We start from the raw sequence: 26,442 nt of genomic DNA, 5'->3' as shown, positions 1-26,442 counted from the left end.
CCCTCCTATACCCCGCCCCCGAGCCAAGGCACCTCAGTTAGTTACCAAGCCATAGGCCGGAGGAGGAGAAGGAAGAGAGAAAAAAGATCTGGACACACACAAGAATCACATTCTCACCAGAGGGAGACGGAAAAACCGGTGACCAGAGCAAAGCCCATCTGCAGCACAGGTGCGACAGGGCGGGAGTCCTGTGGAACCCTATGGACTTCGTAGAAATAGAGATAACAAGGGTAAGTTCTTACCATATCTCATATTTTCTACTTCAGGGTCCATAGGGTATCCACAGGATACCTTGGGGATGTCCCAAAGCAGTATCCTTTAAGGGTGGGGACGCTCCTCTGCCGAAAGGAGAATCCGCCGCCCGAAGGAAGCATCCTGAGAGGCGAAGGTGTCAAACCTGTAATACCTCACGAAGGTATGGACAGAGGACCACGTAGCAGCCTTGCAGATCTGGACTGCCCACGAAGGACCCACAGACCTAGTGGAATGAGCCTTCACAGAAGGAGGAACCGGCAGGCCTTCATGAAGATAAGCTTCAGAAATAGCCATACGGATCCAGGCCGCCAAAGTTGGCTTTGAAGCAGGCCAACCCTTTTTACGGAAGCCATAGAGGACAAACAAGGCGTCCGATTTCCAAAACGAAGAAGTGCGGTCAACATAAGTCCTTAAGGCCCGCACGACATCCAAAGAGGCCTCACCCACTGACAGACCACGTGAGTTAAAGGCCGGAAAAACGATTTCCTCGTTAACATGAAACTGGGAAGCAACCTTGGGAAGAAACTCGGGCCGAGTGCGGAGCACTGCCCTGTTCCCATGAAAAACCAAGAAAGGGGGTTTACAAGAAAGAGCCCCTAAATCAGAAACACGTCTGGCCGAAGCAATAGCCAGAAGGAAAACAGTCTTAGCTGTTAACCATTTAATATCCACTGAGCCCAGTGGTTCAAACGGCGGTCCCTGGAGAGCCCTCAGGACCACAGCCAAATCCCAAGGCGCCACAGGTGGAACAAAGGGCGGCTGAATGCGGAGAACACCTTGCATAAAGGTGCGCACATCCGGGATTTTAGCAATCCTACGGTGAAACCAGACAGACAGGGCCGAAACCTGTACCTTCAAAGAAGCAAGGCGAAGCCCATGATCTAGTCCCGCTTGTAGGAAGGCGAGTATCCGAGACAGACGAAACTCCCGCGGTGCATAACCTCTCGGTCGACACCACTGGAAGAACGTATGCCACACAAGATGGTATATCTTCGCGGAAGACGGCTTCCGAGCTCGTAACATGGTACGCACCACAGAGCTGGAAAACCCCCTTGACCTCAGCATGGCTGTCTCAACAGCCACGGCGTCAAAGACAGCCGAGTCAGGTCCGGGTGAAAACAAGGACCCTGTGACAGAAGGTCCGGCCGTAGCGGCAACCGCAGAGGACTGTCCACGGACAGACCCTGAAGGTCTGAGAACCAGTGCCGACTGGGCCACGCGGGAGCTATCAACAGGAGCGTCCCTCCTTCCTGTTTGAATTTCCGGATTACCCGTGAAAGAAGGGAGACCGGAGGGAACAGGTATGCGAACCGGAACGTCCACCGGACGGACACAGCATCCACCAGAGACGCCCCTTCGTCTCTTGTGCGAGACCCGTACACCGGCAACTTGTTGTTGTGCCGGGACGCCATGAGGTCAATCTTTGGAAGACCCCATCTGTCCACCAGCAGATGAAAAACGTCTGGGTGCAGGGACCATTCCCTCGGATGAATGTCCTGGCGACTTAGAGAGTCCGCCTCCCAATTTAGCACTCCCGGGATGAAGACCGCTGATATGGCCGGAAGATTGCGCTCCGCCCATACCAGGATCCGAGAGACCTCCACGAGAGCCGCCCGACTTCGGGTTCCTCCTTGCCTGTTTATGTAGGCCACGGTGGTAGCTTTGTCCGACTGGACCTGTACCGGACGACCCTGGAGAATCCGATGTGCCTGCTGGAGAGCATTGAAGACCGCACGGAGTTCCAAGATATTGATTGGAAGCTCCGCTTCTGTGGCGTCCACCTGCCCTGGAACAAGTGTGAACCCGAAACTGCTCCCCAGCCCCGAAGACTGGCGTCCGTTGTCAACAGGACCCAATATGGAACCCAGAACGGACGTCTCTTGCTGAGATGGGTCATCTGTAACCACCAGGCAAGGGACAGGCGAACCTCCGGGGTGAGCACAATCGTCTGGGACTTCAGAGACTGAGGCAGCCCGTTCCACTTGGACAGGATCAGGTGCTGCAGAGGTCTGGAGTGAAACTGGGCATATTCTACCATGTCGAACACCGACACCATGGAGCCCAGTAACCTCATCGCCGAGTGTAGAGACACCCGGCGGCTGTGCAGACAACTGCGCACCCTCGACTGTAAAGCAGAGATCTTTTCCCCAGTCACGAAGATCCTTTGCTGTTCCGAGTCCAATAAGGCTCCGAGGTGCAGAATCCGCCGAGACGGGATTAGATTGGACTTCTGCCAGTTGATTAGCCAGCCATTGCAGTAGCGCAATGGTCAGGTCCAAGTGGCGTAGAAGGAGCTCTGGAGATCCTGCCACCAATAAAAGGTCGTCCAAGTACGGCAACATGCGGACTCCCTGCAGCCGCAGAGAAGCCGCCATGACCCCCATCACCTTGGTGAACACACGTGGTGCTGTCGCCAGGCCAAAAGGTAACGCCCGAAACTGGAAGTGGTCGCTGCGGATTGCAAACCTGAGGAACTGTTGATGGCGCAAAAGAATAGGGACATGCAGGTAAGCGTCCTGTATGTCCAATGACACCATGTAGTCCCCAGGTTCCAGCGCCAGAATGATGGACCGTAGGGTCTCCATCCGAAACTTCGGAACCCGCAAAGACTTGTTGAGAGCCTTGAGGTTGAGAATCGGACGATACGACCCATTGGGTTTCTGTACCAAAAAAAGATTTGAATAGAAACCCTGGCCCCTCTGGGAGAATGGAACAGGCACTATAACTCCAGCCTGGAGCATAGTGTGCAATACCTTCCGCAGCTCCGTAGCCTTGTTCTGGTCTGATGGTAGACCCGTGGTGAAGAATTGAGCCGGGGGTCTGTGCCGGAAAGAGAGGGTGTACCCGTGGGAGACCACCTCGAGAACCCAAGTGTCTGTCGTAGTGACCGACCAACACTGGGAGAACTGCAGCAGGCGGCCTCCCACTTTGGGATCCCCCAAAGGGAGGCCTGGACCGTCAGGCCGCAGGCTTGTCATCTGGCTTAGGGGCCGGACGTCTGGTACTCCATGCCTGCTTCCGGGGCTTGGCCGATTTGTTAGGGCCAGCCTGTCGAGGAAAAGACTGTGGTTTGGGCCTGCCCTGGGCCCTATAAGACCGAAAGGACGATGGTCCAGAACCAGAAGGAGCAGCGGCCAAAGGGAGACAAGCTGATTTGGCTGCTGCCGCCAGCGTGGCCACAATCTTGTCCAGATCCGGACCGAAGAGAACTTCTCCAGTAAATGGCAACGCCTCCAAACCCTTTTTGGAATCTGCGTCCGCCTTCCAGGATCGCAGCCACAGTTGCTGAAGAAATTCTAGACACCAGAGAACTAATGTCTAAGGCCGCCTCGTTGATATAAGTGGCCGGATCACGGAGATTACCAATCAACTCCGCCTGTTCAGCCGGACAGTCGGAATCAAAAGACGCCTCTAATGAATCCGCCCAGCGCTCCATCGCTCTGGCAACCCAGCAAATGGCCATAGCCGGCCGTGCTGCCCCCCCCCCGCAAGGGAATAAGCGGACTTCAGGCAGATCTCCACCTTGCGGTCCGTAGCATCCTTAAGGGAGGACATGGATGGCATCGGCAATGTGGCACTACGGACAAGACGGGTCACGTGAGAATCCACCTGTGCAGGGGATTCCCACTTTGCAAAATAATTATCCGCGAACGGATAAGCCACTGCCAGGCGCCTCTGCGGCTGGTATCTTTTGCCAGGCTGTTTCCACGCCTCCTCTAAATGGTCCACTAACTGACCCGAAAGAGGAAAGACTGTGGCATCGCCCTTCACATCTTTAAAAAAGGCATACTTGGATTTAGCCAATGGGGGAACTTCGTCCTCAATCACCAAGGCTGTGCGGACTGCCCAAATAAGTCCAGGAATATATACCTTGGACTTAGCTTCAGCGTCCTTAGTATGGAGAGGTTCCTGATCGTAAGGATCCAGAATCTCCCCATCATCAGACGTCCCCTCGTCATCCTCATAAGGAGCCGACAGAGACGCCACCGGCCGTTTATGTGGCCGCATCGCAGACTCCCCTTGCAACACATCCGACAAGTGCTGTACAGAACTCGTCAGGGAGTTAACCCACGCCGGCTCCTGAGAAACCGGGAGCGGGGAAATAGGGAGACTGTGGGGTACCACCAATTGTCGTGGGAAACCCTGCATGGGTGACGACACCACTGACTGCTGGGACAAACCCATCGGCGGAAACGCGGGCTGCGGAGCTAACTGGCCCACTAAGGTTGTAAGCGCCTGAGCGAAACAAGCAGAGGGCGTCTCCTGTACCGGTGCTGTAACCGTAGTAGGCCGCGCCATAGACAAACACTGCCGGCAGAGGCCCTCCGTGCTACCCTCCCCCTCCGCTAACGGTACTTTACACGTAGCACACTGTAGTCGGAGAGGAAAATCACTTTCAGACATGATGGCACCAAGTATGTGACCCCTCTCACCAATTATGTATTAAATAGGCGAGAGACCACCCTGCAGCACCGCACCGCACCGCAAGGGCTTAGCAGAAAGGACAGGGACAGTAATAAAGCTGACAGTTAGAAGAAAAGTTACAGGCAGCAGTGCTAGCACAGTCACATACAATGCAAAGAAAAATCAATTCCTGCACTAACAGCGCTGATCACTCACCTACGCAGACACAGGGCCTGGTAGGACACAGCGCAGCATACACAGACCTGACCCAAATCGGAGGAGAGGTATGTGGGGGGACCCAGACCACGATGCTTCCGTCCAGCGCTTCCAGCAGCGTTCACCATGCGTTGGAAAGATGGCCGCCGAGGAGCAGAGAGGAGGCTGGCCTGGGGGAGGAGCGCTGCTACAGGACCAGTCGGCAGTGTGCAGAGAGGGCTGTGTGCAGCGGGGGAGGCGCCGGCTGTGAGACAGGGAAGGAGCGCTCCCCTGGCATGCATTTAACCCCCGGGACGCCGCAGCGCTACCGCTCTGCTGCGGTCCGCTGTCCCAGGGGGTAGTGGAAGCGCAGGTTCAATACCTGGCTCCACGCTGCAGCCAGTCCCCAGGGAGCCCCCTGCCTGGGGACTCTGGACCATGTGACAGCGGGGACACACCGCGGGACACCGCTGCTTACCTGCTGTCCCCCTTGAATCCGGCCATGGTCCGGAACATCTGGGGTCACCGCTAGCTGTGACCCCAGATGCTCACCAGCATCCCCGGATCGGTACCGGCGTTCTGGTACCGGCGGGGGTGTAGGGAAGACAGCATGGACGTCAGGACTGACTGTCCATGCTGTTCATCCAGATGTGCAGCCACAGCTGCATGAAGAAAAAGCTTCAGGGGCTCTTCTAGCCCCCACTCCAACAGGTGCACCTGACTCCGGCCGGGCACCAAACTAAACTGAGGTGCCTTGGCTCGGGGGCGGGGTATAGGAGGGGGACCCTAGTGCATCCTGGGAGGCTGAAAGCTTAACTCTATGGTGCCCGATGACTGACGTCACACCTATACCCCAAGGTATCCTGTGGATACCCTATGGACCCTGAAGTAGAAATTAATAACTAATAATGATAATGCTGAGGAACTGTGAAGACTAAACATTTGTTTTTTCCTGCATTCGATAAAGGCTTCATATTTTTGGATAATTGTATACGGTAAAAAATAACGCTATGTTTTATTATTATTTGACAGATAAGGTCATAAACTTACAACTGAAAGAATGCATTGTTTATTTCAGCTGCGGGTCTTTCACCAGATTTAAGATTATTATAACAATAGCACTCACTGCAAACTTAAGTCCTGAAAGATCAACATCCGCTTCTTGTAGCCAGTCATAGAAGTCCTGAGCATTGTCGGTAGGGTCTCCCTCGCCATATGTGGCCATGCAGAACACAGCAAGAGACTTTTCAATTTCAGTGAGACGTGCGAGATCCGCCTACAGAACAAAAACATTTTTTTCATCATGCATCATTCAGTAGATGCAATATGCAATGCTACACATACAAATAACAATACTCAACTACAGAGGGGAAAAACCCACTCCCATTTTCAAAAATCTCCAAGGAATGGCCGCATGATGCGTACATAGGAGTTCAGTGTTTTGCATAGAATAGACCCACTTGTATTAGGAAAACTTTCTTTATTCCTGTAATAACAATCTGTCCAAATGCCTACAATTTTGTATACAACATGAGAAGTTCCAGGATGTGTATAACCTTTACACTGACATCGATGTGGTCATTACGAGCAATTCAGCCGCAGGTTAAAAAAGCGTGAATGAAAAATGGGAAGATGGGAGTTCTCTCTAGTTTCATATGGTAAATGAGGCAGTCAGAACATTAGTGGTTTATTAAGCCTGTTATTAATCTTTCCTCTTTTTTTTTTTTTTTTAATGGAATATTTCATTAAAGTTTTTTGCACATACAAAAGACATAATAAAATAGTAAACAATAAACAGTCCTCAAAATTAACTAGCTTTCATAATCCACAAACTTCTAATGCATAAGGGATAAAAAAAAAATTCATAAAAACCACACAACATTACATGAGAATAAAGGTCAAACAAGAAGGTGGAATGGTTCAACAGTAGCATCATGGAGAACTGCTTAGTAATACATAAAAAGAGTAACAGTGCTTAGACACAAGGTGCATCAGGTGCCAAGACTCTGCTCGGATGCCCATAATTAGCAGCAAGGTCAGAGTGCATAATCTGACATTTAGGCCAGTTTACAAAATTTAGACGAGCATTTTCTACAAGCAGACAAAGCGCTCATGCGCCACCACTGAGTTGACTATGACAATTTATTCAACAGCAGTGGAGAGTTAAGGAGTCATACCACGCCGTGCAATACAGGCCTTTGTTAATATAAGAGCAAAATTATGTTCTCACATGATAATGTATTTTCTTTAAAGAACTACATGGCAGCCCAATATAGTAGTCAGGGCTGCCATAGAGCCTGATAAACTAGTATAAATTATTCAGATAAAGTTGGAGGGCAGAATGAAGAGAGTCTTTCATACAGAGCCTAAATATGCATATCCCCAGATGTAACAATGGGAAGCACATACCTGTTCTAACGGAATCCGTATGTAATATTGCCGGCCGCATGGCAGTTCTAATCCCGACAGTGGTAGCCTGGCCGGGATGAAGATCCCGATCGCTAATTTATGTAAGTACCCCTAACCCTACACCCTACCCTAACTCTCCTTTAGGGGTGCCTGACCTTAGCCTCCCCCCCAGTGCCTGACCCTCACCTCCCCCCCTAGTGCCTAACCCTAACCCCCCCTTCCCCTAGCCTAAACCTAACCCTCCCAGGGGAGTGCCTAACCCGAAGTCCCCCCAGGAGCCCTAAAACCTAACCCTTTTCCGCGGCTGTCCGCGCCCGGCTTACCCTCGGTCGGTATGCCGGGCATCGGGTTCCCGGCGTAGGTCTAATGACAGGCGTGGGGATTTTGATGCCTGTCATTAGTACCTTGCCAGGATTTGACAGTCGAGAAGCCGGCGGTCGGCATTTCGACCGTCGGCTTCCTGACTGCATCCCGTTCTAACTATACAGTTCACAACAGCAGACCAAAAATTGGGAAAGCCAGACAACAGATGCCAGAAAAATCATTCCTCTTTTTTACATAAGCAGTGCTTTTATATAATAACAAATGCCATAATTGATTAAACATGTTGCAAGTGACACAGGCCCAGATTTCTCCACAGAAAATACTGAACAATCCTGTTGCAGAACACAATGGCCACCGCAAACTGGTGCAGTATTAAATATACATCTTGTTTTAAAGCCAATCTGTTGAATATATAGGATTGAATTCAAATCCATAAAAATAGTATGGAACCATTGCATTGCTCAGTTTCAACATGGCAAGACTTTAGGCATCAGATAATACAGTTACTCAACATTAGTATTCTACATTAGACTCTTGAAAATCACCAACAACTTTCCTGGGCTAACAAAAATATGAAAATATATGCTTGACTAGCACATAGCCAAAATAAAAATACATCATCAGTAGGAGCTAGACAAGCTACGGGGATTATTGCCAGCACAGAATGCAAGGACAGTAGAGCATAGATTGCAAAGGCACACATGGCTGCTATAAGAGACTACATGATACACACATGGCATTAATATACGAAACACAAAACTCGCACGTTGTAAACTATAATGGTATTTGAAGTTCGCTCAGTTTTTAGATTTTATAGTTTCATCAAACTCAGCAGTGACATAATTGAGATATTCTGGGAACCTGGTAGAAAGCAGACCAGAGAGGTAGATTTGATAATGTTCTCTTACTACTGAATACAAATAAAATAATACTGGTGGTGGTAAACTGGAAAAATAAAATGTTGTAATGTCTTCTTCAACCCTTCTCCCTCTCGCCTTGTCCCCCTCACCCTCCCATCTAACCCCCTCCCTCCCCCTTCCCAAATCCTCCATCTCTCCCCCTCCATCCTCCCATCTCCCCCCCACCAGGCATTTTATAGGATAATAGGAGCTTGATATAGGAGATTATCCCATATATTGTACTCCAATATAGTATTTGTTATATATGTTTATATTATTATATGTCCATAAAAAACCCTAACAAACATTTCAAACAAAAGAGGTAGCATAGTTTTATTTAGAACTATAAAACAGATAGTTTTCAAATTAAGGAATGTTTATCATATGGACAGAACTGCATATAAAAAGGGCACTAGGGCGACAACAAATCTACATGACTTTTGTAAAAATATTATGCCATTAATACCAACAATGTAAGACCCTTTTCCTGCCATTATCACATGGACATTGTAGCATCAGACATGCCCAATATTTCACTCACCATTTCAAATTCTTCTGGGTCAGCTGACATACCACGCATGCCGTAACGATGAGCATCTTTTGCTAGACGATTGGCAAATTCCTCTCCAGTTCCTGTCTGAGAGCCATAGAATACAACTATGTTTTTCCCCTAGACACAAGGAGGAAAAAAAAAAAAGATAATACATTTTTTTTTATTGGAATTTCTAAAAGTACAGTTGAAAAAAAAAAAAATACCATGCCTTTCCATCCTTCAAACCCGCTTATTCAGATAAATGTTCATACAGAGCTAATTGACACGCATCATACTTAATATACAACTTTGGAAAGAAAATCATTCTTGCCTATTACACTCATTATGAAAGGTGGCTGGTTAGCCCCAGATTTATGGCAAGCTAGTGCAGTAGATTTTTGTGCACATATGCTGGAGTCACAGAATCTTTCAAACAGCACAAGAGAAACGTCTCAAAGTAACTCACCGTCTTTTTCATCTTATCCACAAAGCTGCTCTCTCGGGAAGATGATGTCCTGCAAGTAAAGAACAAGAAATACATTTTAATAGTCTTATTTCTTGCAGAATGGAGAAACCTCTAGAATGGTAATCGATTGTCATTTATATTTGCAAGGACATCCACTCTCTGAGGTGCACCTGTTTCCTGCACAGTGGTGGAAGCTATTTTAGGCTGAAATCCATATTTACTAGCGTATATTGTCCTACTAGAGTGTTCGCTTGCTTAACATAACAGCACATCTGAATTATCCAAAATCAACTCACACTCAATAGGAAATTATGCTGGTAAAACCATTGGTAGAAGGTGGTCTCCACATTGTTTTTTATTTGATTTTGTTTCCAACATCTCTGGCTGGCTTCTTTGACCACAATGGTCCTGGCGTGCCCTATCTTTCCTTACCCATACTCAGCAAGTCCCTTGGCATTGAAATTGGTGGTCTGTGTCACCCATGCAACTCCTTTTTATACAGATGCTCTGGGCCCTCTGCTACAGCCACCTTTTTGTATGCGAGAAACTTTTCATAGTTCTAATTTTATATTAACCATCATTATATAGTGCTTTTCAGAGATTATATATGACCATTCAAATCAGTCTTCCAAAAAAAAGTGAGATCACATTAAGTTTGGTTACCAATATACAGTATTTTTGTTCTTAAGGGGCTATGCATGACTTTCCATTTTATCGAACGAATACCTCTTTTTCCACCAAAAACCCCGGTCCAACCCGGAACTTTGAACACTGTTTCAACCCAGGTCAGATCTGGGTCAGACCCCATTTATACTGCACCTTCGACCCGGTTTATTCCCGGTTTGGCCCCATTCACACTGAACATGGGTCTTCCCTGCAAAACCTATGGATGTCATAAAAATTACCTTTTTCAGGCTCACAAAGACAAGATTGTAAAAGGGTGGGTGGGGACTGCTCACTGCAAGCTCCAGTCAGCGTCTTTTGCGGTGAATTGGGTCAGAACGTTTACACAGCAGCGTTACCCAGATCGTTCCCATGTCCAACACTGGTCGCTAGCTGGGTTGGATTCCTGGATTACTCGACCTGGGTTATTTTTTTTTGGAACCCTTTTCCACTGAGCCCCAACCTGGGTTGACCCGGCAATAACCCCGGTTATTGTGGCAGTAGAAAAGGGGTATAACAGAATGCTTCTCTACCCTCAAAAAGAATGAGCTCTTACATTGGTGACCTGTATCACTGTTTGCAACTTTATGTGTCACTCATTCCCAGTGGAATAAGAAAACTCTGAAGTGAGAATTATGGAAGTAAAAATGTAAATATGGTTAATATTGGTGGTTAAGTAAAACTAATGCTTAATCCTGGAAAGGACATAAATAACAAGAGATATGGTAAGAACTTACCTTTGTTATCTCTGTTTCTACGAAGTCCATAGGGTCCACAGGGTTGACCTTGGGGTATAGGTTGGGAACCAAATCCGGGCACCACGCAGTTAAAGCTTTTAGCTCCCAGGATGCACTTGGGTCCACTCTCCCTATAACCCCACCCCCAAGCCAGAGGCACCTCAGTTTGTAAGCAGCCCAGGCCAGAGGAGGAGAGAAAAAGAGAGAGAAAACTGGAACACTCTAGAACCATACTCACAGAAATGGGAGACGGAAAACCGGTGACCAGTCACACAGCCCATTTGAAGCCAGGTGCGTCAGGGCGGGTGCCCTGTGGACCCTATGGACTTCGTAGAAACAGAGATAACAAAGGTAAGTTCTTACCATATCTCTTGTTTTCTACTTCAGGGTCCATAGGGGGTCCACAGGGTTGACCTTGGGGATGTCCCAAAGCAGTTCAACCAAGGGAGGGGACGCTCCTGTGCTGAGAGGAGAATCCGCCGCCAAAAAGGAAGCATCCTGAGAGGCAAAGGAAAACAATGCCTAGAACCTTAAAAAGGTGTGGACAGAAGACCACGTGGCCACCTAGCAAGGCAAAACAGCCAAGGCGCCACAGCGAGCCACCCACGAGGGTTACATGGCCCGAGAAAAAACAAGCAGCAACAACAGAAAGGCCTACCCATGGGTAGGCCCCTGAAGAAGACATACGAGGCCGTCCAGCCAACATATGGCCATAGGCCGGCCATCCTTTCCTGTTAAAACCAGAAATCTCAGACCACCAATAAGGAGTCCGATTTCCGTCAGGAACTTGAATGGATCACATAAATCCACAGAGGCCGGACCACAGTCAATGAGGCCACACCAGCCGAGAGGACTGGGGACTGAATGGCCGCACCATAAGTTCCAGAATAATATGGAACCTAAAAATCACTAAGAAGAAACACAGGGTGAGAGCAACTCACACCCTGACAAGATGCCCTCCAGAAGAGGGAGCCACATGAGAACGCTCCCAATTCCGACACTCACCTGGTTGATATAAACTCCCTGAGAGAAAGAGAGAAAGCCAAAGCAATAGACCCTGTAATGGCTATCACAACCAGCGGTTCCATTAACTTTCCCCGGAGTTAACAAAGAACCACTACTAACTCCCAAGGAGTCCCTAGAGAGGACAAATGGAGGCATAATCCAGAAAACACTCCAAAGGATGAACTGGATATCAGAGCGGAGCAATTCCATATCTTAATCATACTGACAGTGTACAGATCTGCACTGTCAGGAAGGCCAGGCCGAGGGTGAAACCCAAGCCAGCCGGAAGGAATGCCAGAATGTCTGGAAATCCTGGACACCAGAGGATCGTATCGATAAGTATAATACCATAAGAATTATGGCTGCCACAGTTTGTGGTAGGTCCCAGCAAAAGCTGATCCATGTGCTCTAATCATTCCAACGATGACAAAGCCAGGGAAGCCGTAAGACCACTGTAGGGACGCAGTCAAAGACAAACGACCCAGGTCCAAGGCAAACCCCAGGACCCTGAGACAACAGGTCTGGGCAGTGAAGCATCAGGAATGGAGTATCGATGGAGAGACTCCGAAAAACCAAGTACCCCTGACATCTGGGGCAATCAGGAGCCACCAGCAGAAAAGCATCTCTGTCTCGATTGAAACACTTCCCTCGAGGAAGAATGGAGACTGGAGAACACAGGTACGCAAATTGGAAGAACCACTTCACCGACTAAGAGTCACTGAAGGTTGCTTCAGAATCCCCAGAGTTGGACTGTAACACCATAGTGTGATAGAGTCAGAAGGCCATGAGTGTCACCTCAGGAGGGCTCCCCCCCCCTGCTCACCAGGAGATGAAACCTCTCTTGGGGAAGAGACTAGTCCCCGGGATGCACGTCGTGACGGCTGAGGACTCCCGCTTCCCAATGGAGAGCACCTGAAATGAACACTGCCGAGATGGTCGGGAGGAGACCCTCAGACAATGTCCGAATGTATGACATACCTGACATTGCCACCCAACGAACAGTATTGCTAAAAAGGAAGCCACTGTTCTGACCCTGTCGGACTGAACTTTTTCAGGTTCACCGGGAAACAGGGGCTATGCCAGAGTGAAGGCCCAAGACAGGCTAAAGTTCCAACAAGTTAATTGACAGGGTGGAAACGACAGACATCCAACTGCACTGAAATGGATGCGAACCAGACACTGTCCTTAGCAAAGAATACCCTGGACGAGATGGTCATAGTCACCCGATAAGGGACCGACTTGCCTCCGGGGAGAGCATCATCGTTTGAACAGTGATCAGACAGAAAAAACTTGTTCCATCTGGAGATAAGCCAATTATGGAAAGGCCTGGAATGGAACTAAGCCCATTCCACCCTTCCAAAGGCAGACACTGAATAGTGGACCATGCATCCCAGAGTGTAAAGACATATGTCGATTGTGCAGACATCCATGTACTCCTAATGGAAGAGTGGAGATGCCATCTTACGCCAGAAGAATTCTCAGATTCTGAGAATCCAGCAGGGCTCCTAGGTGAAGAATACCCAGAGAGGGATGCAGGGAGGACTTTTTCCCCATTGATTAAACGTCTGCACCCTGAAGAAGCCACAGTCAACCTGACCCGGCTGTAAAGTACCCCGGTGATCCTGCTAAGAGCAGGAGGCCATCCAGGTACAGGAGCATTGGGATATACTGAACAGAAGAACTGTCAGAAAATCCAAAACGCTGGTAAACCCCCGTGGGGCTGAGAACAGTCCCAACAGGCAGAGCCCGAAAAATTATAAGTGCTGTGATACAGCAAACCTCAGTCCATGCTGAGGCAAGGTCTCTGTAAGTACCCGTAGGCACGCATCCTGTATATCCAGTGATACCATAAAGTCCCCAGGTTCCAAACATAGTATGATGGAGCATAGGGATTGCCTCCTGAGCCCAGGTAGCTTTAGGAACTGGTTCAGGGAATTGAGACAGAGAATAGGCCAAAGAGGACCATTCAGCCACCGCACCAGAAAGAAAGCAGAACAACCAGTCCCTCGCTGAGAAAGTGGGGATGGCCCAATTAGCTCCGCTTACCGCAACAACTGCATAGCTTTCTGGATTTGTAAGGCCCTGTTCTGGTCCGAATAAGGGCCTGCGTACCATCACATGGAAATAGGCCGCCTGAGCAAAGAGGGCGTACCCTCCTACCCACGTAGCCGCGGCAACTAGACACTAGTACCGGGCGAACTGAGAAAATCGCCATCTCCCAGTGGTAGGCCTGTCTCGTCAGGCTGACGATATATCCGTAGGTTCAGAAGCAGGATCGGCTGGCAGTCCAGGCCTGCTCGGTTGAAGAAACAGACCTTTAGGCTGACCCAGAGGACAAAAAGACTTAATAGACTTAGTCTGAGGCCCTGTAGAGGGCATAGCTGAAGGCGGGAAATTTGTACTGCCACTGTCAAGGTCAGGACCCAACAAGATCTACCCTATAGATGGTATCTGCACCTCTGCATTCCCAGAGCGCAGCCATAGGGTATTACGGAGGATACAGTCGCAGCCGGAACTCTGAAAGTTAGGAGACTGGTATCCAATATAGGCATGTCCACCTATGACAACTGCATATATTACGTGAGCGGCCAAATACATTTGAACCCCAGACGTGTTGGTGGGGAAAAAACATTAAAAATGCATCAGCTCCGTATGCAATAGTATTAACCAACCATGCTATAGCCATGGTAGGATGTGTAACAACCCCTGAAAGCGAGTATACTGATTTCAGGCAGAGTTACCACCTACGGATCAGAAGAATCCGACCACGCAGGAATGGGATGCGTAGTAACGTCTGTAATCCGACGAGTAACACGCCCATCCACCCCATGGAGGGGCTCGTGATGACCCTCAGGGAATTTGGGACAGGAGGCCAAACACTGTTGTAATACCTCATAACTGGCAACAGCCAGAGTCCCACCATGCGATCCCCCCGCTAGTCAGCAACAGGGAACCAGAAGGCACGTAATACTGAGGGTGTATGATACAGGTGCAGGTCAACATTCACTCTAACCAGAATGGACCTGCCACCAGCCCTAAAGCAGGGATAATAATACCTGAAATAGGCTTTCCCCCGTTTAAGAGGGAAAGAGCCCAAAACAGTATCCAGTGCACGGCAGAGCCAACTGAGAAGTAACCACGGGGCGTCAAACACGCCAATTTGCGTTTCGTAGAAAAACGACATCCACCCAGGGTGGCTGTTGTGGTAATCCCTGCAAGGGGCATGACAGACTATTGTGACACCAGGGAGAATTCATATACTCGAAAAACCCCTGCAGGGAGCGATAGTCTGTGTCACAGGGGAAGAGTGCAAGAAACTGCGAGATACCCTGAGATGAAAAGGGCAGTATGGTGAAGTAACCCCAAGTGAGGTACAACAATGGGGCCCGCCCGGCGATCCGCAATTAAGAGGATCCCGAGAAAACAAACCGCCGAAGGGGGTCGTGAAAGGGGCCGGCACCCGATGACGCCACATACAGAACCCTTTCAGAGTTAAATCCTCCGCACTAACACCTGCAGCACATGGCTTGCAGGATAGTAAAAATGGGTGCAGTATAACGCTCTATCTCCTGGTCAGACATATCTGACCAAGCCTTGCGATCAAGCAGCGCTATACTGGTCCTGACTGATACTAAAAATTAGCTGCAGGAACCCATTTTCAGCGTATGCAACACACAGTTCCACTCAAAATATGGCAATGTGCAGCACGCAACCGTATGTGACAAACCTCACAAATATTAACAAGTATATAAATGTGAGGTCTCAGAACCAGCCCAAGTACAGCTGTATTAGGGCAGATAAGGAAAAGGGATAGATATACACTGACAGGTGAGTGAATAAAGTACAGACAGTCAGCACTAGACTAAGGGCCTGATTCAGACCCGCTCGCGAGCGGCTGTCCGCTCGCAAGTGGGTCGATGTTATGCACTGAGCATGCGCACGACGGAGGGAGCTCCGTCGTGCGCATGCGCCAGACGCGACGAGCGAAGGAAAGTCCTTCGCTCGTTGTGTCCGATCAAAGGGGGCGTGCTGTCAATGTTGATTGACAGCACGCCCCCTTTGGTGGGCGTGTCGGGGGCGTGCCTCCCTGACGGGGGCGTTCCCACGGGAACGCCTCCCGTCAGAAGCCGGCCCACTGACATCACTAGTGATGTCAGTGGGAGTGATTTTGGCTCTGATAGAGCCAAAATCACTCCGGAGCTTGCGGTTGAAAACCTCAACCGCAGGCTCCGGCTCGCGATTTCGATGGTCGCGATGGTCTCGACCATCGCGGCCATCAAAAAGCACGCTCGTATAGCCTGTGGGTGGTGACCCACAGCTATACGAGCGTCCAGGAGGACGCTCCATGAAAATGGAGCCCGGCCCTCATTCAGAGCGTGCGCTCTGCTCAGAGCGTACGGCTCTGAATGAGGGCCTAAGTCACATACAATGCAGATATACACATATATACATAAACATGTCATATAAGATACTGCACTATTACACTGCATGCAACTTACCCAGATTCAGTGTCTGGGAAGGCTACAGCGCTGTGTACACTGACCTGATGGTGAGGTACGCAGGGGGACTGGGCTCACTGCCATCTCCGGAGATTTCTGCTGCACCACAAGAAAATGGCCGCTGGAGACCTCAGAAGAAGCGTGGCCCGCGGAGGAAGCAGCTCAGCGACGCCAGACTATAGATATTGAAAGGCGCGCTGAGCTGAGGGGAGGAGCCGCTGTAACAGGGAAGGCTGCCTCCCCTGGCCGGCTATTAACCCCCGAGACGCCGGCTCCCTGCACCGAAAACTAAGTCCCTGGTGGTCTAGTGGACACACGGGGTATGGGGAGCCCGCCGCCACTGCCGGCGCCTCCGGTCTGTCCCCAGAGACCGGAGGCACAGGACTGCATTTCAAATGCGCGGATCACCGCAAGCGGTGACCCGCGCCTTACCTGCTCCCCGTGGATCCGGCAGCAGTCCTGGGCGCCCGCAGAGTCCGGCTAGTACAGACTCTGGGGTCCCGCTGAGATCCCCAGATCTGTACTGGCGTCTCAGCGCCAGCGGGGTGACGGAGCGGCAGCTTAGACGTCCTATGGACAGTCTGACGCTGCCGCTCTGAAGAATCCAAAGTAAAAATAAAAAAACTTTGGCCTTTAGAAAAAATAAAGCTTAGGGGCTGCTAATCAGCTCCCCCTGCGCTAACGGTGACCCGACTCCGGCCGGGCACCAACTTAAACTGAGGTGCCTCTGGCTTGGGGGTGGGGTTATACGGAGAGTGGACCCAAGTGCATCCTGGGAGCTAAAAGCTTTAACTGCGTGGTGCCCGGATTTGGTTCCCAACCTATACCCCAAGGTCAACCCTGTGGACCCCCTATGGACCCTGAAGTAGAAATTGTAGTAAAAAGCCAGACATTCCTACGTATTTGCAAATGCCAAACCCTTTTTAATTAAAATAACAAAAAAACCACACTATTACATACCTGGGTATTCGACCGTAATGGTCTTTTTCCAGCAGTAATAGTAAATTGATTCTCTTTTAAGTTGATCACACAGATTGACCCACCCAAAATATTGCGGACCAATTGGACAATCTAGCTACAGACACACACAAGGATTGGAGGAGATCAGGTCTCATACCAAGCAGCTGAATTACAGCATAACATCTGAAGTCATTTTCTGACTTCAATCACCAACATGCCCTTGGTGACTATCAGGCAACTCTACTGTAATTTTTTAGCAAGACCTGCAGCAATACTGAGCCAGTTGCCCAAATTAATCTGCAATATTACAGTCAGTGACCAGCACAAGACTACAGCATACGATGCAACAATATATCATGTCCGTGTACACACTAGAAGATCCGCCATATGATGGCACGAAATATTACATGATTTCTTGAACTGCACTGCATCGAACGTCACATTGCATCTTAAGGGGGGTATCCACTTAGCGATTTAGCCAAGCGATTGCACGATAAAGACGTCATCGTGCAATCGCTTGCAAATCGCGCATACATCGTGCATGTTTTGGTCGGAAGCGACCAGCGATGCGCGTGTCCGCTTCAGACATCCGACATCGCCCATACATGCTGGTCAACCTGACGGTCTCGTCAGGTTCTGCATGTGCAGGGATGAGGGATGTGCCGGGACTGAACGAGTGAAAGTTCAGTCTAGGCACATCACTAGCTATACAAACGACAGCATGATTGCAATGACGTAATCGTGCTCTCGTTTGTATATCTTCAAGTGGATACCCCGATTGATGTGCAGCACATCAGAAGGGAAGATGCGACCACACAATTTAGCCAACGATGAAAGATTAGGGGTAGGGTGCCCAATGCACACCATGATATCTACATAAAATAAAAAAAAATTGCATAATGTAGACATATTTTATTGTAGAATGCAAAAACTTAATATCTTTGTGATTTCTAAAATAAAAACATATTTTATAAGTAAATTCCCAAAGCAAGGAAATGATAGTTGAGAGACTAGATGACAAGTATTAAAAATAATTATAGTAAAACAAAATACAAACTAAATAAAAACAGGGGATTAAGTATTTCAGCAGTGCTACAATACTAAACACACTGAGCATGTCTGAGCGCGACTCCAACAGAGGAAACATGAGACTACAGTTCTCACAGCAGAAAGTTCAAACAACTTCAGAAACAAAACCAAGTTAGCCTTTTTCTGTCCAAGTTTCACAGCTGCATCAATGTCCTCTCCCCCAACTCACAAGTGCAAGTCTCTCAGACCTGCCACCCAGCCCAACTCACCCTACTACAAGGACATCCTCTTGTGGGACTGAGCTGAAGCATCCCATTTTAATACTTTGAGTTTCTTTTGGAGGTCAGACAGCAGTGGCTTTATGGATACCCTAACCAGAATGAACGTCCAACGACAGGTAATCGGTGGTGCAAATGTGGTTTCATTTTCACAGAATATTCAAACATTCGGCTAGGTCAGACCGAAAATAGAAAAAGAAAAGGTCTAAGGCTGCAGCAGACAAGCAGCAAACGCTGTTACAGTAATTTAGATTATTGATTTTTCAAGTCTGTTCTTCAGTGCATCCCTCCGTAGAATAGACTTGAAGCCGCTCAGGCAGCACTAGAGAGAAACAGAATGAGAAAAAAAAAAAAACAGGGGAAAAAGCAAAAGAATCCACATCTGGCAAGAATGGAAAAAAAAAAAAGGGAAAAGAATGGGAAGGGAGAATGAAAGATCCCAAGATCCACTGCTCCTCAGCTCCCTCTCCTCCCCCTTTCTTCCTCTTTATCTGTGAGGAACAAGCAAGCCCACACTCTCCTTCCTTCCGCCACCATCTGGTTTCCCGGGAAACTGTTTTGTATCACGGACAGGATCGCACCTCATCACACACACACACACGTTAGTGGTGCACTAGACATTCATGGAAAGCCAGGGAAAATATATCCACCTTCCTAACATTTTTTTTTCCAATTGAACTAAGGAATTAGTCATTGTTAAATGATTTAGCAATTGAAGACTCAATGATTAAGGAAAACCCACCACAGAGAGTACCACTCAGTTACAAAAACAAGTGGAAGATAAATACAAAAGGTAAATTTTATTTCTAACATTAAAGATTGTTTTCTGCACTTTGGGCCCGATTCAGGTTGGATTGCAACTGCGATTATACACTGCGAAGGTATGCTAATCTACTGCGTTCGCTATATCGTCACAGCACTGCATAAGGACGCCCACCTTACCTTACACACATCCATAATACTTTGCAAGACTGCGAAAAAAAAATCGGTAATATCGAGTACAATCGGAGCCTCACGCACACTTACATAAAGTCAGACCTTACTCACAAATTGCTAACGTTCCGGTACGCAGTGAGAGCTCAAGTTACGTATGCCATCGCAGTGGATAATTTATGCACGCCCCTGCAACAGCGTTCAAAAGCACTGGCACGCCGTTTTGCCGACCACCCTCGTCACCTCCCACAAACGGTACTTTGTGTCGATCATTCTGCGATGGGTATGCGCAGTCACTACGATTGCAGTCCCGATCGCAGTGACTGGTTCGCGCACTGCGATGCATACGCAGAATGCAACAATCGGCCGATAGCGTGCATAATCGCAGTTGCGATCCAGCCTGAATCAGGCTCTTTGTGACAAATATTCCGTTATCATGAAAGTTTATTAAAATGAACATAAGCCTGTATGATGCCTTGTTTTCAATGCTTTATGTGCTTTCTTAAGGTGGGTACACACTATACAGATATATCTGCAGATGATGGTTGTTCGTACACACTGAACAATCATCATCTTTGGTCTGCCCTCAGGTCCCGGTGACCAGGGGGCGTGTCCCGGCGGGTGGGGGGCGTGTCCCGGCGGGCGGGGGGGCGTGCGATATGTCGGTGAACGCCGACGTTCACCGACATATGCGGGTACACACTGCCCGACGGGCAGCAGATACATTGGCCGATCAATTGATCGGCCAATGTATCTGTCAGTGTGTACCAGCTTAAAAGCTTATTAAACACGCTGACAGGCCAGATTATATGTGAATGCATCTCTACACAAACACTTTCTGAAAAGCTGACAACTAATGTCAATGATGCCTACAGCATTAACACTATGGGAGTGTTCATTAAGTACTTAATAGTTCAATATGCTGCAGCAACAGGAGAATAAAAGAATTTCTATGCGTAATAGTCTGCATTCCACCGTGGGCGTAGATCAGTAGTTCGATTGTAGCCCTAAACGTGCTCATTAGCTATTTTTTTCCATAAATTTCTAATACTGCTTGAAAAAGCGGAATAGGATTGGCTGGACGATGAGCCTCTTTCAGTGTTGATGAACCCTGACCGACACTGTCCAGGTAACCAAGCTTATGGTCTACAGAGCTATTGTGTTTATTATAAAGTGAATTTACATTTGGGAACCCATTTGCACATTTGGCAAGTAATTCATAAATTCATTAAGAAAGCTCGTCAAAGAGTAATCCCACTAGGATAACTAGGTGTACAAAAGCAGCAAAAAGAATGAAAATGTACACTCAAGAAGGGAATCGGTATGTATTGCCGGCTGTAGAAATACCGTCAGCAGCATCCCGATGGTTGGTATCCCGACAGGGGTCGGGTACGTATACTTACCCTCCCCCCCCTAACTTCTCCCCACCCCGCGCGCTAATCCTCCCCATTGGTGCCTAAACCCAAGTCTCCGCCTTAGTGCCTAACACCCTCTCAGTGGTGCCTAACCCTAACCCTCCTCCTAGGGGTGCCTAACACTAAAACCTAACCCTAACCCCGCTAGGCTGCTAAACCTTACATTCCCCCACCCCCCCATGGCTAACAGCTAAGGGAGCCCCAGACTTAACTTTTTCGGGCTGGCGTCCTTCTGGATTCCGGCGTCGGGATTAAGATAGGCGTCTGTATTTCGACACCCATTTTAAGTCCCGTGTCAGACTTTCAGCGTCGGGATTCAGACCGGCGGCATGCCATCCGCCAGTCTGATAACTACATCTCCTCAAGAAGAATGTTGGAATCATATTATCCTCTATTTAGGGCTAGCACTGTTCAAAAGCTCACGAGCAGGGCCCTCTTCCCTCATATGCTTTTCCTTCCCTTGCTTCTACCACCATATCCTCCCCACTGACTACAACGGCACGCAACCTTTGGGTTCTGCCACCCTGCTGCCTATTTGAGTTTTAGGACTACTGATGTTTATGAACATTGTCCATGTTCTGCAATATTCTGTATTGTAGGTCACTTTTGATCCTGTGTTTTCTGTTCATACTGTTTGTGTACTTTGTAAGGTGCTGCGGACCCCTTGTGACACCATATAAAGGATAACAATATTTTACGTTTTTTCACCCAATAATGGGAGTAATCTTATTTTAATTGACAAGATCCCCAGACTGTGTGTGATTTTAAATGAAATAGACATTAAAATCTAATGGCCTGGATCTCAAATTAGGAAGACACTAATAATAAAAAAACAAAAATACACAACTTGTAAATGAGAAAACTCACTTGACGAGGGAAAGGTGGGCAGTGGTGACCACACTGAACACTACAGCTGTATTCTGAAAATCTCATTTCTTAGCTTTCCCACATCCTGTAACATGAGCTCCCCTTTGTGAGACATTTATCCCATTCTGCTCAGAGGTTCACATGTGAGCCTTCCCCACTGGGCCTCTTACCCAGAAGGAATCCCTTACACAAACATCTTATGCAGTTGTACTCAGCAGGAAAGCCAACAGCATGATCTGTGGACATGTTTCTGTAATACAAGTACTCTAGTGGTTAAACATCAGGTCAGAAACATGGAACAGAAGCAGTAATGCAGGTATAGAAAATGGGAAAAAAGCAAGTAGTATATATAGATTATAATAAATAGTTAATAAGAGAAAACTGTAGTAGACACAACAGAGTTGCTTCTACTTCTGTGAGACTCATACAGAATCATAAGTGCCTTTATATAATGAATAATGCACCCAATCTGTAAATGATAGTTGTAGAACATTTTAAATAACCTAAGTGCATTTGCCTATTTCTAAAGAAAATGTTTAGTGTAATATAAATTTGGTCTGTGCGTGAGTGAACCATAATAAAGTCTACACTTCTGGGTCACTATATTTATAGAACGAAATGGGAAAGATAGTTAAAAATAAAATCTATGACTACAACAGCATGTGTTGACATGCTATAATATAATCTACGTTGACACCCAAATCTTATGTTAGAACGTGCACAAACATGGCAGAATAAGAGGTGAAATCACTGGGTATTCAGCCAAACACAGGGGTGGCTCCTGCATCACAGAACAATTAAATGGAGATTGTTTGGTTTACATGATTCACACCACCAGATTGCTCGCTGTGTGGAGGCCAGGTACCTCAGACTTACACCAGGACATAGAATCCATGTCAGTGGCACTCCACTACCAGGACAATAGTTGTATTGTTTATTATTCATTAACATTTACTTATATAGTGTAAGCATATTCCATTGCCCTTTAGAATTGGTAGCAAAACAAGACTGGGTAATAAGAGGCAAAAGCACGTTGCTGGCAAACATATTCTGTAGGCAAATATGCAATATGTAGCACTTATCTTTGTGTATCAAATGCCTATCTGTCCTGCCAGATTGCACAGGTTCTTCGTGGGCTGTACGACCTAGTCATACAGGTATGTTGGCCTGGGGTCAGTGGGATGTGCGAGTCAACCAAAAAAAAAAAAACACAACAAAAAAATAAATAAAACACACACGTAAAGTTATGCATGGACTGTACAGATGAGATGTAATTAGATAGAATAGCTTATGGAGGGTGTCTTGGAATTCGTTAAGCTTGCCTGAAAAGTGAGTTTTCAGGGAATGCTTGTTGGATGTAGACTAGGGAAAAGTCTTGTTGCACAAGGGTGGGCATTCCACAGAGGGGGTGCAGCCCGAATAAATGTTTTGTGAGAAGATCAGTCTAGCTGCTGCATTCAAAATAGATTGCAGGGGTGAAAGTCTGTCTGGGAGGGGGGGGCGGGGCGACCAATAAGGTGACTGTTGTAATAATCAATGCGAGATAATGTAGTACCTTAAAAACATACCTAAAGTGATAGGATTTGTGCAAACACCCTCAGTTAGGATTCTATTTAAAGCCAACTCTCTAAGGAGTATTCCTGCAACTAAGGTCTAACAGAACAGATCAGAGATGTGTTCTGGGTTAGGCAAACTAACATCGCAGGTCACAGTCCCCATTATTCTTAGTGGGGACTGCAGAGTAGGCCAATTTACAAAGGGGCAAAAAGCTTAACTTTATTCTGTGCATGTCTGGACTGAAAGTTAGAGAGAGAATTTATAGGGGTCAATAGCATTTTTGTTAAATAGGCCCCTTTGACAATGGTGATTGTCTCAATGTGACAAAATTTATCCTCACATGTTCTAGAGATATAGATATATATATCTATATCTCTAGATTAGGGGTGAGCGGGTTCGGTTTTACTCGGATTTACTCAGATCTTTTTATTGGCTATCGCCTATTATGTGTTTTGGTTAGCCAATATAATCAATCCGAATTTGCGGTAAAGTGGCGATAAGAACCGAGTAAAACCGAGCCTGCACATCCCTAATATATATATATATATATATATATATATATATATATATATATATACACTACCTCTATCAGTTGGGAGTAAAGCAAAGCTCTGTCTTAGGCCCTTGGTAAAAACGAATCCGCTCTTTTGGATTTCAGTACCATTTGTGTATGGAGATGATACTCAAATCTACCTATCTTACCCAGATTTATAACCATCTGTATTGGTCCGTGTCACTGAATGTCTTTCTGCCATTTCATCTTGGATGTCATCTTGCCACCTAAAACTTAATATTTCTAAAACAGAATTCATTATATTTCCACCGCCCAATAACAGTTACCAACCTTATCTCTCTATCACTGTTAACTCTACAATCGACCCTGCCCCACAAGCTCGCTGCTTTGGTGTCATCCTTGACTCTGAACTGTCCTTAGTTTCCCACATGTCTCAAAATCATGTTATGTACATCTAAAAAACATATCCAAAATTCGACCCCATCTCACACAAGACACTGAAAAAAAAACTCTAATCCATGCACTAATTTCTCGCATTGACTATTGCAATAGTCTCCTTACTGGTCTTCCCAAAAACAGGCTATCACCATTACAATCCATTATGAATGCAGCTGCGAGGCTTATCTTCCTTGTCAGGACGAAGACTTTTGGAGGATGGCCTGGTGTCAAGAAGGGCAGCAAAGAAGCCACTTCTCTCCAGGAAGAAAAAAAATAAAAATCAGGGACAGACTGATATTCATGCAAAAGTTACAGGGATTTGAATGCTAAGGAATGGGGTAAACTTATTTTCTCTGATGAATTCCCTTTCAGATTGTTTGGGGCATCTGGAAAAACGCTTGTCCGGAGAAGGAAAGGTAAGCACTACCATCAGTCCTGTGTCATGCCAACAATAAAGCATCCTGAGACCATTCATGTGTGGGGTTGCTTCTCAGCCAAGGTAGTGGGCTCACTCACAATTTTGCCTAAGAACACAGCCATGAATCAAGAATTCTACCAATACATCCTCCAAGAACAACTTCTCCCAACCATCCAAGAACAGTTTGGTGACGAACAATGCCTTTTCCAGTATGATGGAAAACCTTGCCATAAGGCAAAAGTGATAACCAAGTGGCTTGGGGAACAAAAACATCAACATTTTGGGTCCATGGCCAGGAAACTCCACAGACCTTAATCCCATTGAGAACTTGTGGTCAATACTCAAGAGGCGGGTGGACAAACAAAAACCCACAAATTCCAAGCATTGATTAGGCAAGAATGGACAGCCACAGCCATCAGTCAGTATTTGGCCCAGAAGTTGATTGACAGCATGCCAGGGCGAATTGCAAAGGTTTTGAAAATATTGACTCTTTACATAAACTTAATGTAATCGCCAATAAAAGCCTTTGACACTTATGAAATGCTTGTAAGTTTACTTCAGTATACCATAGTAACATCTGACAAAACAGTCTAAACACACTGAAGCAGCAAACTTTGTGAAAACCAATACTTGTGTCACTCTTAAAACGTGTGTGTAAATTTTATAATATATATACCAAATGAGGAACTACATTGCATACAGTCTGCCAGAGCAAGCCAAACAGCCTCTCTTGGAGCTCCGGGTCTTGCGCCAAGCGGCTTTGATACCCAGAATTACGTCTTAATCACACTGTGATGTGACAAAGACAAACCACTCATTAATGTGATACAAGACACTTGTATATCTGTATGCGAGTCTGTGTACGAAGTGCTACGATGCAGCAGCCGCCACTTTTTCCATGCCCATTTCTGTTACGCTTCGTATACAGACTCAGTCGCATACAGGTATACAAGTGTTGCACATCAAATGAATCAGTGCAGTCACATTTTTCGAACGAGAAAGACGCCAAAAAAAAAAAAAAAAAAGGACGCTAGGCGCAAGCAGATTTGCACAGGACCAGGCGGCTCACTCGTGCAAGGCAACTCGCTCCGCATGGCGGATTGAGGATAGGTGTTTCTGCATGTGTAATGGGAAAAATTGGTTTTGCAAAACTTTTGCGTAGGACCCTAAGGTCAAAGTTTAAAATTACTTGGAGATGCGAATAATGGTGGGTACACACTGGGCGATATTACTGAGCGACTGCACGATTACATCATAATCGTGCAATCGCTCAGTAATCGTGCACCTTTATGTTGGAAACGACCAGCGATGCGCACTCCCGCTGGTCGTTTCCGACATTGTCCATCGCCTGAACATGCAGCACAACCTGACGACCTCGTCAGGTTGCTGCATGTCAGGGAATGGGGGAGAGAGCCCGGCGCTGAACGATATCGTTAATGATATCGTTCAGCGGCTGTGCTCAATGTCATGAACGACACTGAGCACAACCTGCCGGGGACACACTACACGATATCGCTCAGGGAGCATATCGTGTAGTGTGTACCCACCATAAGTGTGGTTATATGCGCTTGCAAAGATTGTATCAGAAACTACATATACAATCATGAACTGAACTGCAATCAGGACATTAAGCTGCCTGGATACA

The 26,442-nt window shown here is 47.2% G+C and overlaps 1 protein-coding gene across 1 annotated transcript in view; it reads right to left on the bottom strand.

Annotated features, from left to right (window-relative positions):
- Positions 1-26,442, bottom strand: part of POR (cytochrome p450 oxidoreductase) — a 79,927-nt gene that overhangs the window by 28,514 nt on the left and 24,971 nt on the right. The window contains exons 4-6 of the mRNA XM_088446392.1: positions 9,485-9,533; positions 9,028-9,156; positions 5,981-6,130 (exon numbers count right to left, since the gene is read on the bottom strand). Of these exons, the coding sequence (XP_088302518.1) occupies positions 5,981-6,130; positions 9,028-9,156; positions 9,485-9,533 (328 nt within the window). The remainder of the gene's footprint in view (positions 1-5,980; positions 6,131-9,027; positions 9,157-9,484; positions 9,534-26,442) is intronic.

The sequence above is a fragment of the Taudactylus pleione genome, unplaced genomic scaffold (assembly GCF_031769625.1).
Source record: "Taudactylus pleione unplaced genomic scaffold, aTauple2 ptg000397bl, whole genome shotgun sequence".
Classification (NCBI taxonomy): domain Eukaryota; kingdom Metazoa; phylum Chordata; class Amphibia; order Anura; family Myobatrachidae; genus Taudactylus; species Taudactylus pleione.
This window is presented reverse-complemented; position numbering and strand designations above follow the sequence as displayed.